The 19,314-nt window shown below is 34.7% G+C and overlaps 1 protein-coding gene across 1 annotated transcript; it reads right to left on the bottom strand.

The window, feature by feature from the left end:
• Positions 1-633: 633 nt before the first annotated feature.
• On the bottom strand, positions 634-7,097 carry LOC116141336 (alpha-1,3-mannosyl-glycoprotein 2-beta-N-acetylglucosaminyltransferase). Its single transcript, XM_031426854.1, has 19 exons — positions 6,917-7,097; positions 6,772-6,822; positions 6,233-6,320; positions 5,583-5,645; positions 4,599-4,633; positions 4,434-4,510; positions 4,307-4,352; positions 4,136-4,198; positions 3,887-3,953; positions 3,740-3,808; positions 3,551-3,620; positions 3,380-3,441; positions 2,709-2,799; positions 2,520-2,613; positions 2,082-2,144; positions 1,941-1,979; positions 1,674-1,844; positions 794-920; positions 634-653 (listed from the first exon to the last, which is right to left on the bottom strand). Exons 1-18 carry the CDS (start codon positions 6,983-6,985, stop codon positions 804-806), a joined length of 1,335 nt encoding a protein of 444 aa, XP_031282714.1. The 5' UTR covers positions 6,986-7,097; the 3' UTR covers positions 634-653; positions 794-803.
• Positions 7,098-19,314: the final 12,217 nt, after the last annotated feature.

The raw sequence follows: 19,314 nt of genomic DNA, 5'->3' as shown, positions 1-19,314 counted from the left end.
TGCCGCAGACACTTTTGAATCTTATGAAATATTTTGCTGGAACTCTTTACTAGAATGTCCTAAAAAAGGTTGGTCAGGAATATTGGTTTCATTCACTTTCTTTCCGAGTCTGCACCCACTTAATACTCGTATTAATGAACATAGTTTCAAAATACGTTTAAGAACATAATGTCGCACCAAGTTCACAACTGATAGCAAAATCCAAGCATCAAAATCAGTATACCTTACTTTAAAAGTGTTGAATCCCTGCAATACAGCATCAGAATTAACATGAATCCAATTAAAAATCTGATAATAATGTTTTAAGTTTAACTATTTTTACATCTCATTTTGTACCCAATTAAGAAAACAAACAGAATTTCTGTAGAACCTACAAAAATCACTGCCCTTTCCCGCCTATACGTCTTTCAGATTTGCTTAATTAACTCAGTATATCAGTAAATACAGTGTTGAGGTGCAGAACATTATGGTATCTGTTACATTACAAAAGTTCATAGATCTGATGAAAATTTTGAACCGCATTAAGAGCAGCACCTCCTTTCTATTGACAGTATTGATTCATATCACTGTATAACAAGTCCTCAAGTTTCAAAGCATTCTTCCGCTCAAACCTCAGTGCCTAGCCAGTTATCATCTTTTTGTCCTCAGATTTTCTGATCCTCACCATTTGATACAACAGAAATACATAAATCGCCATCAGTTAAACAGCTTTTTCTCATGACAACCTTGGCAAACTATAAATGATGGAACTTCAGAAACCAAAAAAACAAGAACTTAGCATGTGGATACTAACCTTTTTTATATCAAGGATCTTTAATTCCAAGCTGCCTTAGAGAATCAGGACCAACAAGAAATACACGCCGTGGGGTTTGAAATCGGAAAACTACTACCCCTTTATATGCTGTCCTTGGTACACCATCCTGAAAAGAGGATAATACAAGAAAGTGAGGACATAAAAATAAAACAAGGAGGACAATATCCATTTTCAGGAGATTTAAGTTAATTTACAACTACAAAAGGCAGAATGAGCATCATGCTTAACATATTCAGTATACTTATTTCAAGCCTATCATGTCGAGGTGAAAGAATGCAAGTCTTTACTATCTGTGGGTGTGTCAGAGATTGAGGGAAAGTAGCTCATCTTTATCATTACCATCACTTTCCATCGTCAAGTTGAGAACAAGCAATAACTTTAGAGGTACTTTTTCTTTTTCATTTCTGTTTTTGTATAATAATAGCATAAAATGATGTTTAATTTACTTGAAAATAGAATTACGATTGAACAAACTTTACAGGTATTCAACATAATGTACGTCAAACACTGTAGGGCTATAGTCATTATGCAATTAAATACTTGTTTTTTTAATACCTGAAAATCGCTCGACCTTCTCTACATGCTAATCAATTTCTAAATTAGGGTCTCTTAACAGACCCTACAACTTTAGTAGCCAGAGAACTTTTGAGATGACATCTCAAACATGTGGCTCCAAAAGGATTTGAACCCTTGACCATATAGTTGAAACCAAGGGCCTTTCACACGAAGCCCGCGCAGCTAAAGACTGAAACAGCTAGTACGATTACCTCTTCCAAGATTACTAGAGGCTAGTGGCTCCTTTCAATACCAAAATTAATGAAGAAACAAGAGATCATACAAATTACTCTAGTTGATTTACCTTCCATTCATCAAATATTCCAAACTGATGTGCAATGCGCTCAAAATCTGACTGGTCTTCATACTGAATACGCACATCACCTTCTATGTTATATGCTTTGAGAACAGCATCAGCTCCACGGACATGCTTAGCTTTTTTCACAAGTTCGGCAAAGTACTTCAGGTACTCGTCCTAGGAAAATATAGCACCATTTCTTTACCATAAAATTGTCGAAAAAGATAAAGATGATAACTGCATTCAATTCCATTACTTCAGATAAAATATTACCTCCACTAGGTAACTTAAATCCATCGACTTCCAATCAACCTTTCAAGAGAACAAGCAAAAGAAAATTTTATACCAGCAATTGAGAAATATAGAGAAACTTAAAAATAGACAGAACAACATGGAAAAGAAATTGGTTTTTACCAGAACATCATTCATCTTAATAGGCTCAAGATATTGTTGGAAGAACTGCCCCATACTAGAACCCTGCATGAAAATCAAAATATGAATTGAGTGTCAACACTAAGTGGAGATTCAATGTATGATAAAGGAAAACTACTTCAAGAGGATATATGGTGTATCACTGATACAGAAATTAAAGTAATTAACATGTGAGTAGCGGCTAGCTTAGCTGGTAATCTTTAAGTCTATATAGGGTCTTGGGATCAAATTCCCCTCACAGTAGATCTTCAGTTGGTTTAAATCTATAAGTTTGAGAAAAATAAAACTCAAGTAAAAGAAAAGTAATTAACTACAGAAACACACAAATATAGCAGGAGAGTTCAAAAATTAACATATCAGCCATAGGGTTAAGTTGGTAACAAAATGAAACATCCTGAAAACGTGAGTCGATATACATACATGCTCACCAAAATTATATGTTCTGCAAATTTCAGGACGGATAAACTGTCGACCTTTGTGATTTTCTTTCAACCTTAACCAATCATCCCAGTAAGTGATGTTTTGTTAAAGAAAAATGTTTATAAGAGATAGATAGATTCATTATGCATTGAAATCAGATATTCATAATACAAAAGACAAAAAGGATATGCTTTAGGCCACTTGGGTGATAGTTCATCCCATGTAGTTCTAGTCAACATCCATCCGAGACCAGGAAAGAAATCTGAGCGATAAAGTACATCTGCATAGCACAACATAGAATATTAGGGAACAACTAAAATGCAAAATCTTCTATTTCAAAAAAATTTCATAATCTCATTCAGGCTTTATTAATAGTGCTTATACTGCATGGACAAAAAGAAATTTATAGTTTTATCAGAGGCCGCCACATATATATCACAGAGACAGAGAGTAAGATATGAAGAGAATTGTTGACAGAATTAGAGAAACCAAAATCATCTAGTGATGGTTAGTGTTGCAGAAGAGTAATAAAACTGAGATGGAAGGTTATCATCAAAGAAATTTGTCGGAGCATTGCCTGAGAGCACAAAGACACTAAAACATTACATAACAAGTGCAATTATTTTTCTTTTTCCTGATACCCAAAATCTCTCAACCTTTCCTACATGTTCACCAAATTCTAAATTAGGGCCCGCTACCAAACCATAAAACATTTGTAGTCAAGAAATTATTTTGATGAAATATCATGCATAAAATAATCATGGCGTCCTCCTCCAGAATAAAAATAATATAAGTGATCATATTATTGTAATTAGCAGTCATACGGTGATTACCATATGAAAAAAGTTTAGTAAACTTACAAGGATCATGGACAAACTGCTTTTGTCCATTGTCATTCCATGAGGAAACAGCCATAATAGACCTAAAGCAGTTAAAGTTTTATGTAAAGAAAGTGAATTTTGGAAAGAAAAATCACTGATTACAAGAAGAAATTTGACAAGTACAGACTTGAGTTCATTCAGACAACATACTTATCCTTGTCAAGAAGAGCTGCTGCAGCCTCAAAATAATCAAAAAAATCAGGGGCAATCTCCATATCATCTGTCTTCGAAAAAAAACATTATAATCAGAATATTGTTTTCTGGTAATACACAAGTGACATATGACAAAGAGATATGAAAAGCAATTGAAAATGACAAGCTGATGGCAGGCAATTTCACCTTCTAGTATGATAACCCGGCTGAAATTATGTTTGTAGAATAATTCATCCAATGCCCATTTGTAATGACCTAGAGAAAGTTAGCATTTGAGTTCACAAATTTGTACAAGCTATGACACAAGCAAAATAAGTTGAAAGCAATCCTTACGAGCAATCTTGTAGTAAGCCGTCAATTCCCCAGGTCTTTCAGTATGTACTGGTTCAAAATCCAGGTGCTGCAATTAAATCAAGTTAGTATTCATCAAAGCTTGAACCATCTCTGATGGAAAAGTAATCCCAAGAGTTGACTAGAACATGAAAAATACTTTATAAATTCAAAAACAACTATTTCCAGAAAATAGACAACAAATTCATGTTAGCTGATCATAACTCAAAGAGTCCATATGATATGATTTACCTGCATATATGTTAGCTGATCATAACTCAAAGCCTTCTTCTTGACATTTGGATCCGATCCATCCTTGAAAAAAAAAAAAAAAAAGAACAATATGTGTTAAGTTTGTCTCTTAAATCACAGATAAAAGCCTTAATTTTTGTACTAATGCAGAGAAGCCTCAAATGTAAGTACCTGGGATACAAAGAGTGGATACTTTGTAGCAACAGAGCTTTGATATCTGTAGAAATGGAGAATCAGGCCACAGCAACAAACTGAAACTAGACTATCAAACACAAAAAATTCAAGAAATAATACGTACTTTATTATAGAGTTAATAGTCCTTTCCAAATAATCAGCACGATTACATGCCATAACCACAACTGCTGCCACTGGCACCTAATGAGTTCAGCAGAACGGACGGTCAGAAAGATCAGAACTGATGACCTGTAAAAGCAAAAAAACTGAGAATCGCCTTCAATCAAACCTGAACTTTATCGATGAGTCTTTCTAGACCTTTCCCTGCAACATTAAGAAGAAAACAGTAAGTGCCTTTAAATCATTCAATTGCAGTAACTCAAACAGCAACTTATACAGATGAATACAAAACAATTCAACTATTCTAACAGCAACAATATGTTAAACGTATAAATAACTCATAAATTACTGATGTGAATACACATTTGACCAAAAAAAAAAAAGCCATTAAATAAATCCTACAATCAACTAAAAATTAAATAGATTGACTTAGCTCAACAATCTGAGTGGCAGGTAATCTACCAAAAATAGAGTTTCCTGTTCCTTTTTAGAAAAATATGCTACTACCATCTTGTAGCACATCAACAACACCATGTTACACCTAAGAAACATCCTTCCAGACTGAAAAGCTTAAACACTATAATTAAACTACAACTTTTAGGTTCAATCACTTAACAAGCATATGTTTAAGTATACATATGCATAGAGTAGTTGCAAGGAAATGATTACTTTACATGGCCTCAAGAGCACAGAGAAATAAGACATCTAAAAAAATGCTCTCTGTAGGATTATACCTATACAGAAAAGTCAAATTCAAAATTGATTCCCAGCTGCAATTTGGGCATGAAAAGTAAACTTGGTTATTTGATTTGGAAATAAAATGTGATCTGCTTCGACCAAATCAACTTAGTCTCAGAGCTCCTTCTCTTTGCAATTACATATTTCATGGTCTCCAAAGTTTCCACAAAATTGAACTAGCATAAACACCATGGATGTACTAAAGTCAAACATAAAAATATGTTACTTATTTGAACATGACTGCATGTAAGCTGGGAAAATGTATACTTCCAAAAGTGACACTTTGTACATATCTTATGAAGGTTCCACTCCATCAGTTCTCCCGATATCAATTACTTTTCATTTAAAACCCAAAATTTCAACAATTATTATAAAACCAAGTACAAAAGAGACTTTATTGTTGATAAGAACTTACTTTCCAGATCTTTAACAAGAGCTTTCAGCTGTCCACATTCTTGGTCATGACGTTTCTTTTCTTCTGGAAAAAGTAGCACAATTTTAGTGGTTGAATTAAATATAACATATATGTGGGTTTTTCCAGCAAAAGAAGGTTAATTCAATAGGACTACAAGAGACAGAAACCTCTTGCATTTCCAAATACTATTTCCCTATATATTCCATAACCAACATCCATAGAAGTTAATATATGTACACCAAGTATGCAAGTTAACTTGCAGCAAAATCATACTAGCAGTATGGCACAAAACAATGTCTCCTCATATGAAAACATCATGAAACATGAAGCTAGATGACATGGACCCATAGTGATGAACCCATACACTTTTGTTCAAATAATCATTGTGTTTGAAACAGAAAATCATACAACTAAATAAGACGCTTAATAAATACAGACAACACCTTTGAGTTGTGTGATTACAACAGCAGCATTTGTGATGACAAAAACAAACTGCAGAGCTTAGCCTTACCCTTATGTACATGATCACTTACCAAATGATTCATCCGACAAAGTAAACTACAAAATTAAGAACTAGCCACAAATCCACCATCAAAAAAAAAAAATAAAATAAAATAAAATCAATTAAATTAAAACAGAAAGGCACAAACCTTCTAGGGCCACAATCCGGCCTTGTTGCATACTTATTTGATCAATTAGTAACCGCATTTGACTTGTACAATGATTCTCGGATTCAATCTGTAAACAGATCACACATGTTAAACAGCTTAAGGAACACCGCCACCACAATATTGTCAAAATTTTGCTCAGCAACTGTTTCTAGAGACACTCATGACAAATTAACTAAATAATGCATCAAAAAATTAGAAACTTTTAAGGAGAAACAAAAAAGCACAGTCATCAACAGTTCAAAACAAGCGAATATGACTAAAATTTAATATCTTACATGAAAATGGTAATCATCAACATATAAAAAGAGAGTAACTTCTACCACACAAATCAAAAACCTTTTTATCTCTACAAGTTTTTTCTACAAATTCGAGCTATGAAATTCGTTTTAATGATTGCAATTCTAATCACAAAATAATTGCAATTAAACTAAGATCACTGCACATTCAGCATTTTAATTAAAACAAAACAAATAATAAATAATAAAAGCAGAAATGATATAGAAAGATTAGAAGCGTACTGCAGCAGCCATCTGATCCGCGTACTCTGATTGCGTAGAAAAAAGCCGCATCTAAGATTAACAGTAATTTAAAAAGTTAAAGAAAATTGAAAATCGTATTCTAAAATTCAACAACAACAATAATAATAAGCGATTAAGAGAGTACCTGGATGTAAATGAAAGCAAGGGCAGTAGCAATGAGAAGTAAACGAATATCACAAAGAGCGTTAGCCATTTTTTTGGTTTTCTGGCAACAGTTTCAAAAGAGCTTCATGTTGTCAAATCGGATCTCTGAGAAATTTGATTTTTTTTTTTTTTTTTTTTTTTCATTCAGAGTCAGTTGAGTGTTAAAAAGCAAGTCTTCATCTTCGAATTTTTTTTTAATTAATTTTTCTTGTTTATTTCGGGAATTTTACTAATTGGTCATATTTGCGACTTTAGACTAATCAGAATTTTACATGTGGCGAAATGTTTAAAAATATTTTAGAAAATTACGAGAAAAAACTAGACAAGGATGCTTTAACTATTAACAAATAATTGGGCTTATAATTGCATTTGTTTTTCAATAATGCTACGTACATCAATTTTTTTCACCGATCTCTTGTACTAAAGGACATGGCATCCAATCAAACACAATCACCTTAGAGATAAAATACATCTTCTGTAAATGAATGACCGTCCACTAATTAGGACGAATTGTTATACCAAAATAACAATGGAGTATCGTCCATATTAAATGGACGGAAAATTATTTCCTATGAATGGACATCCACCTTGAATAGATGCTCGTCTATAATTTAAATTATTTAAAAAAAAATAGACGTCTTATTAAAACTTGTCAAATTATTTATTTAAAATAAGTGGGTAACTTGAATGCTCTTGCCACGCTCACTACACTTAAAAAAAATGCTTAGGAAATACACACATTACTGTAAATCCCAAACAATGGACAAAAAATGCTTACAAAATAAACACATTACTGTGATTCCCAAACAATGGACACCCGTCCAAAGTCAAGCTTTTTTGGTCCATAATCAACCAAAATTGAAGGTGGGGCATCAAATGTGCTCCTGCTATGCCCACTACACTTAAAAAAAAAAAATGCTTAGAAAATAAAACTCCCAAAAAATGGACTCTTGTCCAGAGTCAAAGGCTTGGCCTTCCATTAAAAATTATAGGTGGTGAATTGGTGATAGACGAACATTCATATTATAGATGGTGAATTGGTGATAGAAAAACATACATATTATATAGATAGGCATTCATTATTTTATTTCTAAAATTTTATGGACGGGTGTCCATATGAGGTGAACGTCTATCCATAGTAGATGGACTCTTGTCCAAATAATATGGACGGGAGTCCATTGTTATTATCGTAGACATTCATCCATTTGTGATAAACGGTCGTTCATCAAATATGGACCGACGTCTATAATTGTTTGACGACTATTCATTCACGAAAGACGAATGTTGTATCCAACGTGGCTACGTCTAACTGAATGCCATATATGTCGGTACAAAAATTTGGTGTAAATTATCAATGTCCGTAGCATTATTCTTTGTTTTTTTTTCTCATAGGATCAATTAGGTGCCTTTTTTTAATGAAATTTTTGTACAAAATTCTTCATTAATTCTAATTATCAATATAAATAATAATAATTTTGGTAACTTGCCCTTAACTAATTTCCTTTTCCAAAAGCCTTGAAGTTAAGGGTGGGGTGATCCTCCAATACAAAATTAGCTCTTGCAGTTGTAACAAACAGCCACATATTCTGCTCCACGCTTTCCAGAGCACTAACCAATTTCATTTTGTTAACTGCCACTTGGTCCTAGTCAGCAGCCACCTCAGCTTTTCTTGAACTGATACAATGCAGAGCTTGATCCTTCAACATCCCCACTCAAGCTCGGCTCTCGCATCTTTCAACAACATTCAGCTTTGAGACACTTTGTTAAATATGTCAACAGTTTGATCTCTTCAAGGCACATATCTAACCTGTAGCTGCTTATTGTTAACCATGTCTCGCACAAAGTGAACATTAAGTTCAATGTGCTTTGTTTTCCCATGAAAGATTGGATTATAGGCCAATGCTACAGCTCCCTAGTTATCACACCAGATAATTGGACAGGAATGTGGAACAGAAGACTCTTGTTTAACTTGCTCACAGAAAATGAAATTTCAGTCATTGTTATAAAGGCATACTGCAAAGCACCTATAGTTCTTTTANATACTATTTATAGGGGTGAAAACTAATTCAAGTTTTCAAAATTCTTCCACCTTCTGAGATTGTTTAATGTATAAGGTCTTATTTTATGTTTTAAAAACTTTTCCTCCATGTTTTGAGCGGTAATAAGAATTTTATAAAAATGCAAAGTACAAATCAATTAATGGACTTTAATAAGGAAACCTGTTTCCGGATCTTTAGCAATATGGAAAAAAAAAAAAAAAAAAAAAAAAAATTGTGCTCTAAACTGTTTTGCTGCTCATTGCATTATGCTACTAATACAGAGAAACCTGACATGTTTAAAAGTTTTCATTGCTCTTAAGAGAATCCAGTTTCGACCTCGGGCTTACGAAAGTAAAGGCGAAGATTTCTGGATAATATATAACATTGTTAGTTTTAGCAACATCATCTTCTTGAATAAGTGTTTTAGCTGTAAATCTTCAAGTAATGACGGGAAGAAAAAATGATTTCATCATATAGAGCTTGAATCACCTGAAATTAAAAGATTTTTTTTTGGTTAGTATCAATACTCATTCTTTCCTAATTTTATTATTTATAGGTCTAGATTAAGTAGACGTAGTAGCTTTCATCACACGCAATAGAAATAGAATAATAGGGTTTTCTTTTTTCGTTTGAATTGCCTTCAGCTTATAAATCTCCTATTCCTAAATGAACACTAACTCTTATCTTAATTTGTTTCCTAAAGCGACACTACTATATCTATCCAAGACTACAGTTCTAGTTTGATTGAATTATTTAACCAAAACAAATCCTAATTTTATCATAGGTCTAGTTCCTACTCTTAATTAAACTTTAATTTCCTGAATTTATTTAATATTTTTCCTAAATCTTCAACACAAACTCTTATCTTTATTTCTTTCCTAAATCCACATTAATACTAATCCTATATTGGAATGGAAACGTATATATATATATCAGAGATTTCTCTCATTTTTGTTGTTTCCATTTTTTTTTGCTCCTGAGCACATAAAATATGGCGTCTGTCCTTCCTTCTTCTAGCAATATTTCCCAGCCAAAAGGCTCCTCCTTCACATCAAGAGTTGATTCAGATTCAAGTATCCGGGCGGCAATGATCAGGAATAGGTTCGCTGAAACGATTTTGAGGGCTCAAGACAAGATGATTCCGAGTAATTTAGCGAAGGAGATACAGGAAAGGAAGAAGGCTGAGGGAGAAGCTGGAATTAGAGATGCGCAGATGAAGTTGAAAGAGCAAAGGCAGAAAGAACGGGAACTTGCTCGACAAGCAATCGAGAAGATTGTTCAAACAGTGGAGTGGAATCATGCCCTGGAATTGGCGCGTGAATTTGATAAGCTAATTGGTGGTACCAAGGTTCAGACCATGCCCCGGAATTTTAACACCAATTTAGCAAGCTAATTGGTGTTACTCCTGATTCTTCAGAAGGTTATCAAGATTGTAGGAAATCGGCACGAGGGAATTCTAGATAGAGATCGTAAAGTGATTTTGCTAGACTTACACAAGTTTTTTTAGTATTTTTGAAGTAATTTTTATATTCTTTATGTAAAGGTCGTTTTTTTGCGACATTCAAGATGTAGTTCTTCAAATATATTATATTACGTTCACAAATTGATTCATCTTACCGTTTTAAATCCCATTGGGATTGCATTTTATTTCTTAAATGGTAATCTTGAAAGTTTACTATATGACTTAATCTGTGTGTAAAATCTGAGTAGTCCTGCCTAGTTGATTAAATCTTTGATATGAATATCTCTTTTTACGGAATAACTTTTAATTTTTTGTATTGATTGAAACAAAATTCATCTGCATGACTTTATTTGTTGATTTTTGCAATATTTTCCCTTGCAAATCTGAGGAATTTGAAAGATAATCATACACAGCGTTTTGGTATTTATGAATAAGTGAGGGTTCAAGAAGTGCTTGCTAGAATCTGTTTGGTGGATTTGTCAAATGGATGATAGGCCAAGTAAGATTAATATTGACATTCATATTCAGTCAATTTGCGAGGAAACATTTTATTTTCTCTTACATCGCTTTTCAATTTGGAATTATGTCATTTGAATCTGGTTTCTTTGGGAGGTGACACTTCTTTTACAAGTAACAACAACATAACCAGCATATATTAATTATCATTTGTTTTGTTTGCTAACTTCATGAATCGTACTCCTTCGATTTGCAAAGAAATCCGCCGATCAAGATTGTAAAGATCAATAGCCCATTAATAGGTCTTAACCCTGATAACTAACCTAAACCCAACTAATAAAAATAATAAAAGACTTGGACTTTAGTAAATAAATAGCTCTAACCCATTACACCAAAATAAATCTTAAAATAATTTAAAATAGCCCACATAAAATAACAATTATTAAGCTCCATGAACAAAGGCTTGGACGCCAACTTGCACCCAATTAGTGCTAGCAAGAATCGGTCTTTAATTCCTCAAACTTGGACTTAGGCTTCAATCTTGTTAACAATCTTTTTGGATCCCTCTAAGGCATACTCAGCTTCATGCATTGCTTCCATAGCTTCAAGTTCTTCCATTACGCTTGACAAGGCACGTTGCATCTTTTTAACTCGACTCCTCGTAATCGGGCCCACCGAAATGTGAAGAGGATCTTGTGTTGGCTTTACGACAACAGCCTGCTTGGTCGTGTCCTCATCATACCCTCTCTCTTGAAATGGATTCGTCCTCGAATCTGCATCATAAAAAAGAGTTAAGCCAGAAACATTAAAGGTAGCACTTACGTTATACTCACCTGGAAGATCCACTTTGCGTGCATTATCTTCGATTCGCTCGATCCCTTGGAATGGACCATCACCTCTAGGTTGCAACTTAGATTTTTGCTGAGATGGAAATCTCTCTTTCCGCAAATGTACCCACACCCAATCTCCTGGTTGGAACACCACCTTCTTTCGCCCCTTGTTAGTTTGCCTCGCGTACTGTTCGGTTTGCTTCTCAATAATTTTTCTTTACTTTTTCATGAAGTTGTCAAACAAACTCCACTTTTCTCTTGCCATCTAAATTGGAACGCTCATCAACAGGTAAAGGCAACAAATCCAAAGGGGTTAAAGGGTTAAAACCATAAACAATTTCAAATGGCGAATAACTGGTAGCGGAATGCATAACCCTATTATATGCAAATTCTACATGTGGCAAACAATCTTCTCAAGATTTCAAATTCTTTTCTAAAATAGCACGCAACAATGTAGATAATGTTCTATTTACTACCTTAATCTGTCCATCCGTTTGCCAGTGACAAGTAGTTGAAAATAAAAGTTTAGTGTCTAACTTACCCCACAACACCTTCCAGAAGTAGCTTAAGAACTTTGCATCTCAATCTGACACGATACTCCTCAAAACTTCGTGTAAGCGCGTTATTTCCCTAAAAAATAAATTGGCGATGTTAGTTGCATCACCAGTTTTATGACACAGAATGAAATGTGTCATTTTCAAAAACCTATCTACAACTACAAAAACTGAATCCCTCCCTCTTTTTGTCCTAGGTGTTCTTAATATGAAATCCATGGAAATATCTATTCACGGCTCACTAGGAATCGGTAAGGGACTATAGAAGCCATGGGGTGAGACTCTAGACTTGGCCTTCTTACATGGGACACACCTGCCACAAATACGCTCAACATCCCTCTTCATATGTGGCCAAAAGAAATGCTCATGCAAGACATCTAAAGTCTTTTTAATGCCAAAATGTCCTATAAGACCACCCCCATGGGCCTCACGAACTAACAACTCCCTCAAAGAACTATTAGACACACACTATCTATTTTCTATAAATAAGAACTCATCATGCCTATAGAACTTATCAACAGTAGTTTTCTCACAAGCAGCATAAATAGTAGCAAAACCATCATCTATAGCATATAAATTCTTAATATGCTCAAAGCCTAATAATTTTGCTTCCAAGGTTGAGATTAAAGAATACCTGCGAGACAATGCATCGTCAACTACCTTTTCCTTACCTTGCTTGTAGTTGATGACATACGGAAATGTCTCTATGAATTTGACCCATTTAGCATATCTACAATTTAACTTACCTTGCCCTTTTAAATGTTTTAAGGACTCGTGATCAGTATGGATGATGAATTCTTTGGGACACAAGTAATGTTGTCATGTTTCCAATGCCCTCACCAATACGTAAAGTTCTTTATCATACGTAGGGTAATTCAAGGCCGCTTCATTCAATTTTTCACTGAAATACTCTATGGGTCTCCTTTCCTGCATAAGAACAACTCCAATGCCTATACCTGATGCATCGCACTCAATTTCAAAATCTTTAGTAAAATCAAGTAAAGCAAGTAAAGGTGTAGAACTCAACCCATCCTCAATCATTCTAAAGGCACACTCTTGTTCTTCACCCCACTTAAACCCTACAGACTTCTTAATGACTTCCGTCAATGGTGTAGCTAGTGTACTAAAATCTCTCACAAATCGCCTATAAAAACTAGCTAAACCATGAAAACTCCTAACCTCGGTGATGGAGGTCGATGTCAGCCACTCCCGAATAGCCTTTATCTTTTCCTCATCCACCTTAACACCTCTAGATGACACAACAAACCCTAGGAATACAACCTGGTACGTGTAAAAGGAACACTTCTTAAGATTAATGTAAAGTTTTTCTCGTCTCAAAACACTCAACACATCACACAAGTGTCCTAGATGCTCATCTCGACTCTTACTATACACTAAGATATCATCAAAGTAGACAACTATAAATTTTCCAATGAATGCACACAAAACATAATTCATGAGTCTCATAACTGTACTAGGTGCATTAGTCAAACCAAAAGGCATAACTAACCATTCATATAAACCTTGTTTGGTTTTAAAAGCAGTTTTTCACTCATCTCCTTCTTTCATGTGAATTTGATGATATCCTCCTTAAGATCAATTTTAGAGAACAAACAAGATCCAAGCAACTCATCCAACATATCATCTAACCTAGGAATTGGATAGCGATACTTTACAGTGATTTTACTGACCGCTTAACAATCAACGCACATCCTCCACGTCTCGTCCTTTTTTGGCACAAGTATGATTGGAATTGCACACGGACTCATGCTTTCTCGTAAATATCCCTTCTTCATCAAGTCTTCAACTTGCCTCCGAAGCTTCTTCATCTCCTCGGGATTGCTTCTATAGGCTGGTCGATTAGGGATCAATGCACCAAGAATGAAGTTGATTTGATGCTCGATTCCTCGAATGGGTGGTAATCCATCTGATATCTCCTTTAGGAATACGTCATCAAATTCCTACAAAAGAGAAACAACCACATTAGACAAAGAAATGTTAGCGTCAGAATATGATAAAAACGACTCCCTGTAGACAAACATCAACAAGTGTTATTCAGTCACAAGGGCAGCCCTCACATCGCTCTCTCTTACGTAGAAACTTATTTTTTTCTTCTCTTTGTTTGTAATCTCACTTTTGCACTCTTAGGCACTTAGCCCTCTCTCTTTTCCCGATCTCTCTCTCTCTCTCGGTCTCACCTCTCTTTTTCTCTCTATTATTTTCGCTCGTCAATTTTTTTTCACTCTCATTTTCGGCTTTACTCTTTTTCTCACTTTCGCTCAATTTCTTTCTCGATTGATCCTCGTACACTTGTTTTGCGGTTAAAGGTACAAGTGTAGTTTGGGTGTTGTTCATGACAAATGAATATCTATTCTTAAATCTATTGTGAACTACATGCCTATCGTACTGCCACGACCTTCCTAATAGTATGTGCCTAACATGCACTAGAGTCATATCACACATAACTTCATCCTTGTACTTCCCTATGGAGAATGACACTAACACCTGTTTGGTAACTCTAATCTCACCACAATCATTTAACCGTTGTAGCTTATGAGGCCTGGGGTGTTTAAGTGTAGGTAAGCTAAGCTTCTCAACAAGTTCTGTGCTAGTGACATTAGTACAACTACCACCATCTATGATTAAGGTACACACTTTATTCTTCACATGGCAGCGAGTATGGAAAATATTATCTCTTTGTTTCTCATTCTCCTCGCTAATTTGCATGCTCAAAGCTCTCATAGACACTAGTATCTCTCCCTTGACAGGAAACTCTAACTCTACATCACTAGCATCCTCTAATGGTGGCATATAATCATCATTTGACTCCTCCTTCGTCCCATACTCTCCATCCTCCGTCAGTACCGTCACTCTTTTAGTTGGAAACTAAGAAGCTATGTGACCTCTACCAAAATATTTAAAGCACTTTATCTAGCTCTTTCTCTTGGGTGGTTTGGGTGTACTAAATTTTGAATCACGATTGGACTCGTCTTTCTTAGGCTTGGGACTCTCGGTTTTGGGCTTGTAGGGGGTTCTCTCATCTCGCTTACACCTACTCGACCTAAAAGTATTACTATAAGATCCTAAGTCTCGTCGGCCCTTACGTTGCAACTGTCGCTCAACTTTCATGGCCATATGGACCATGTCCTCTAACCTGATATAGTGTTGCAACATTTCCATATTCGCTATCTCTCGATTTAACCCATTCAAGAACCTAGCCATAGTGACTTCTCTATCCTTCTTTATATTCGCACTAATCATAGCCATCTCCATCTCCTTTTGATAATCCTCTACGCTCTTATTCCCTTGCCTAAGCTCTTGTAACCTCTGGAACAAATCTCTATAGTAATGGCTCAGAATGAATTGCTGCCTCATCACACTCTTCATATTCGCCTATGAATTAATAGGTCTACCCATGTTTCTACGCCTATTCCTAACTAATTGGTCCCACCATACACTGGCGTAATTGATAAACTCCACGGCCTCTAATTTCACTTTCTTCTCTTCCGAGTAACTATGGATATCAAAGACTTGTTCTACCTTTCTCTCCCACTCCAAATAAGCCTCCGGATCGTTCCTACCTTGAAAGGGTGGAATCTTCATCTTAATACAGCCCAAGTTTCTATCTTCCCAAACCGAGTTCCTACCTCCTCTAAAGTATTTCCCATAGTTCTTTCTAATCTGCCCATCCACACTTATTATGATCATCTCATCGTCACTGCGCTCATTCTCACTATCGGTTACTATCCTATCATGAGCTCGCATGGACGGTGCTTTCTTCTTAATTTTCTTTTCTCCTTCTTCCATTCTTTCTATCCTACTCTCAAAACTACTCATAACATTAATCATATGTTCTAATTGTTGCTGCATAGCTTTCATTGTGAAAGCTTCGGAATTCTCTGATTCTTTTGCAATGTCCTTTTCAAGATTTTCCATGAAGGTCATGTACCTATAGAAAATGTTAGAAAATTCCTTACAAACACTCCCTCAAGTGTCTACACTCAATTATTCAAGCCACTCACACTCGCATTTAGAACGCTCTTTTGAATCTCACGATCTGAATTTTTTTTTCTTTTACAACGAAAGCCAAGAATTATCAAATTTTCAGATGTGATGCTCGAAATCACCTACTAAGAATGCAAAGGACAATCCTAATCAATCATGAAGATAGTAGAACACCTAAAATTCAAAGGAGTGTTCATGGTAATAATAATAATAATAATAATAAAAAAATCAACACCAAGAATATGAAACGAACAAAACTTCAATCAAGATCGAATCTTTGGGAGGGACAATCGTAAAAGATTAGATTGTAACAAATCAGACCAAGATTCAAGATTAACAAGATTTGGCTGCGACTTTTCTTTCTTCTTCTTTCTTTTTTTAATATATATAAAATCAAGATCTGAACGTGAACAGTAGATTAAGATCTGATATATGTTGAAATTTTTTTTTTTTTAAAACTTGGCCAACTTTTGTTAAATCAAATCTGATTTATGTTGAATTTAATTTGCAATCAAGAAAAGATGCTAACAAGATTCAATCAATTACAAATCAAGACCCAAATGAAATAACATGGATTCAACACAAGATCAGATTACGAAACACAAGATTAAATTCGAAGAACCCTAATGACTTGAACTAAACTGAATCTAAACCCTAATTTGGTGTGCGAATTGATCAAGATAGACCCTAAGATGTTCAAATAACCAAGAAATCACATCAAATTCAATAGTATGATGATCAGTTTATTCAAGATATTCAACAAGACTCAACCAAGACAAATTGAATACGACGAAACAAGAATAAAGACTCGAAAGAAACAAAAGAAAAAAAAAAAAAAACAAAGAATATGATTTGAACCTTGCTCTGATACCAACTGAAACGAACTCCTTCGATTTGCGAAGAAACTTGCCGATCAAGAATGTAAAGATCTATGAACAATCAGAATTCGAAGAACGACGACCCGAAACGAATCTATTGTCAGAACCTTGGTATAGATAATCTGAAACGCCACAATCTTAATTTAGATTGATAAGTTTCGTGGAAGAACGCCACAAGAATTGGTGATTCTTGATAAGTTCTAGAGATCAAGATGCAATCTTGAAAAAGAACGAAATATTACTCTCCCCCCACCCAAAAAAAAGTTTGTGGCCAAAACCGCTTATAACTATATATAACTAACTAATTAGCCCAGAATAAGATTAACAGCCCATTAATAGGTCTTAACCCTAATAACTAACCCAAACCCAACTAATAAAAATAATAAAAGACTTGGGCTTTAGTAAATAAATAGCTTCAGCCCATTACACCAAAATAAGTCTTAAAATAATTTAAAATAGCTCACATAAATTAACAATTATTAAACCCCATGAACAAAGGCTTGGACGCCAACTTAGACCCAATTAGGGCTAGCAAGAATTGGTCTTTAATTCCTCAAACTTGGACTTGGGCTTCAATTTTATTAACAATCTTTTTGGATCCCTCTAGGGCATACTTGGCTTTATGCATTGCTTCCTTGGCTTCAAGTTCTTCAATTACGCTTGACAAGACACGTTGCATCTTTTTAACTCGACTACTCGTAATCGGGCCCATTGGAATGTGAAGAGGATCTTGTGTCAACTTTACGACAATAGGCTGCTCGGTCCTATCCTCATCACTTCACCTCTATAAATCGATTTAAATTTGGTTTGTGTCCTCTCTGTCTTGTTTATCAGAGTGGTTGAGAATTTTGATGGTTGAATTGTCTGATTAGTCACTAGTAAAAGATTCAGCAGTTAAATGAATTCCTTTTTCTATTTGTTCATCTAACGGGAGCTCATGGCAGAAGGAAAAAGATAGCATCTCAGGAATGCTTTAAAGCATTGAGACATAATTTGTTTTTACAACATTAATTAAGTAGAGGTGCATTTTAATTCTTATATTGGCTTCATTTCCTGCAATGACTCTACGTGATAATATTGTTTTCAGTTTACTACAGATTTCAAAATTCTTCAAACTTCTGAGATTTTCTTCGAGAGGGTGTTATATAATTGAGTAATACTACAGCTACAACCTCTTCTCACAAACTTTCTCTCACAACCCTGACGTGGCAGCTCACAATTGGTCAGCCGTAATTTATTAGGTGAGACCCATTACAAGCTGTCACGTCGGGGTTGTGAAAGAAAGTTTGTGAGAAGAGGTTGTAGGTGTAGTATTACTATATATAATTATGTTTTAAAACTATTCCTTCAAGTTTTGATCACAGAAATAACAACTTTATAAAAAAAAATATTGTACAAACCAATGGAGTTTAATAAATTCTTGCACGTAAACTTGTTTCAAGATCATTAGCACTACAGAAAAAAAAAATTATGTCTAAATTGTGATGCTGTTCATTGCATTGTGCTACTAAACCAGAGAAAGCTAGCATGTGGCCTAATGCAGTTTTGATTGCTCTTGCAAATATAACTGTCGAAAGTTTCCTAAACATTGTCAAGGGTGAAAATGGAAGTGAAATTAAGCCTTATAGTTAAACTTTTAGATGAGGAGAACATGAATGATTTTCGTATTGTTCCCTTCACTTCTATAAATTGCTTCTTGTTTTAGCATCTTATCTTGTTTATCCATTTGGTGTGGCTGTTAAATTTATCAGCTTTTTGCCTCTCTATAAAAGGTTAACAAGCTTTTTGCTTCTGTAACTTTCGATGAAGACAAATCTTATAATATTCATGTGCTTTTAAATGTACTCTTATTCAGAATTTCTTGAATTATTCAATAGGAAAAGCATAATCTACCGTTGTAGTATGATCGATTATCATCATATATGTGATCAAAATGTTGCTGACAGTTGATCTACCAAAAAATCATTTTCCCAGTAATTTTTCTAGAAATGCATGACTGGTATATAAGCGAAGGAACTCATTGGATTCCATTTGAAGGGGGCCTACTTCAAGTTAATGATTTATCTTATGTGTTCAATCAAAATCATGCACAGAAAAATACCATGAAGTAGCTTATCCCTGCACCATCCATTAAATAACGCAACAATTTCCATC

Source organism: Pistacia vera, unplaced genomic scaffold (genome assembly GCF_008641045.1).
Source record: "Pistacia vera cultivar Batoury unplaced genomic scaffold, PisVer_v2 Contig398, whole genome shotgun sequence".
Classification (NCBI taxonomy): domain Eukaryota; kingdom Viridiplantae; phylum Streptophyta; class Magnoliopsida; order Sapindales; family Anacardiaceae; genus Pistacia; species Pistacia vera.
The sequence above is the reverse complement of the archived record's forward strand: the minus strand, read 5'-3'. Positions and strand labels throughout refer to the sequence as shown.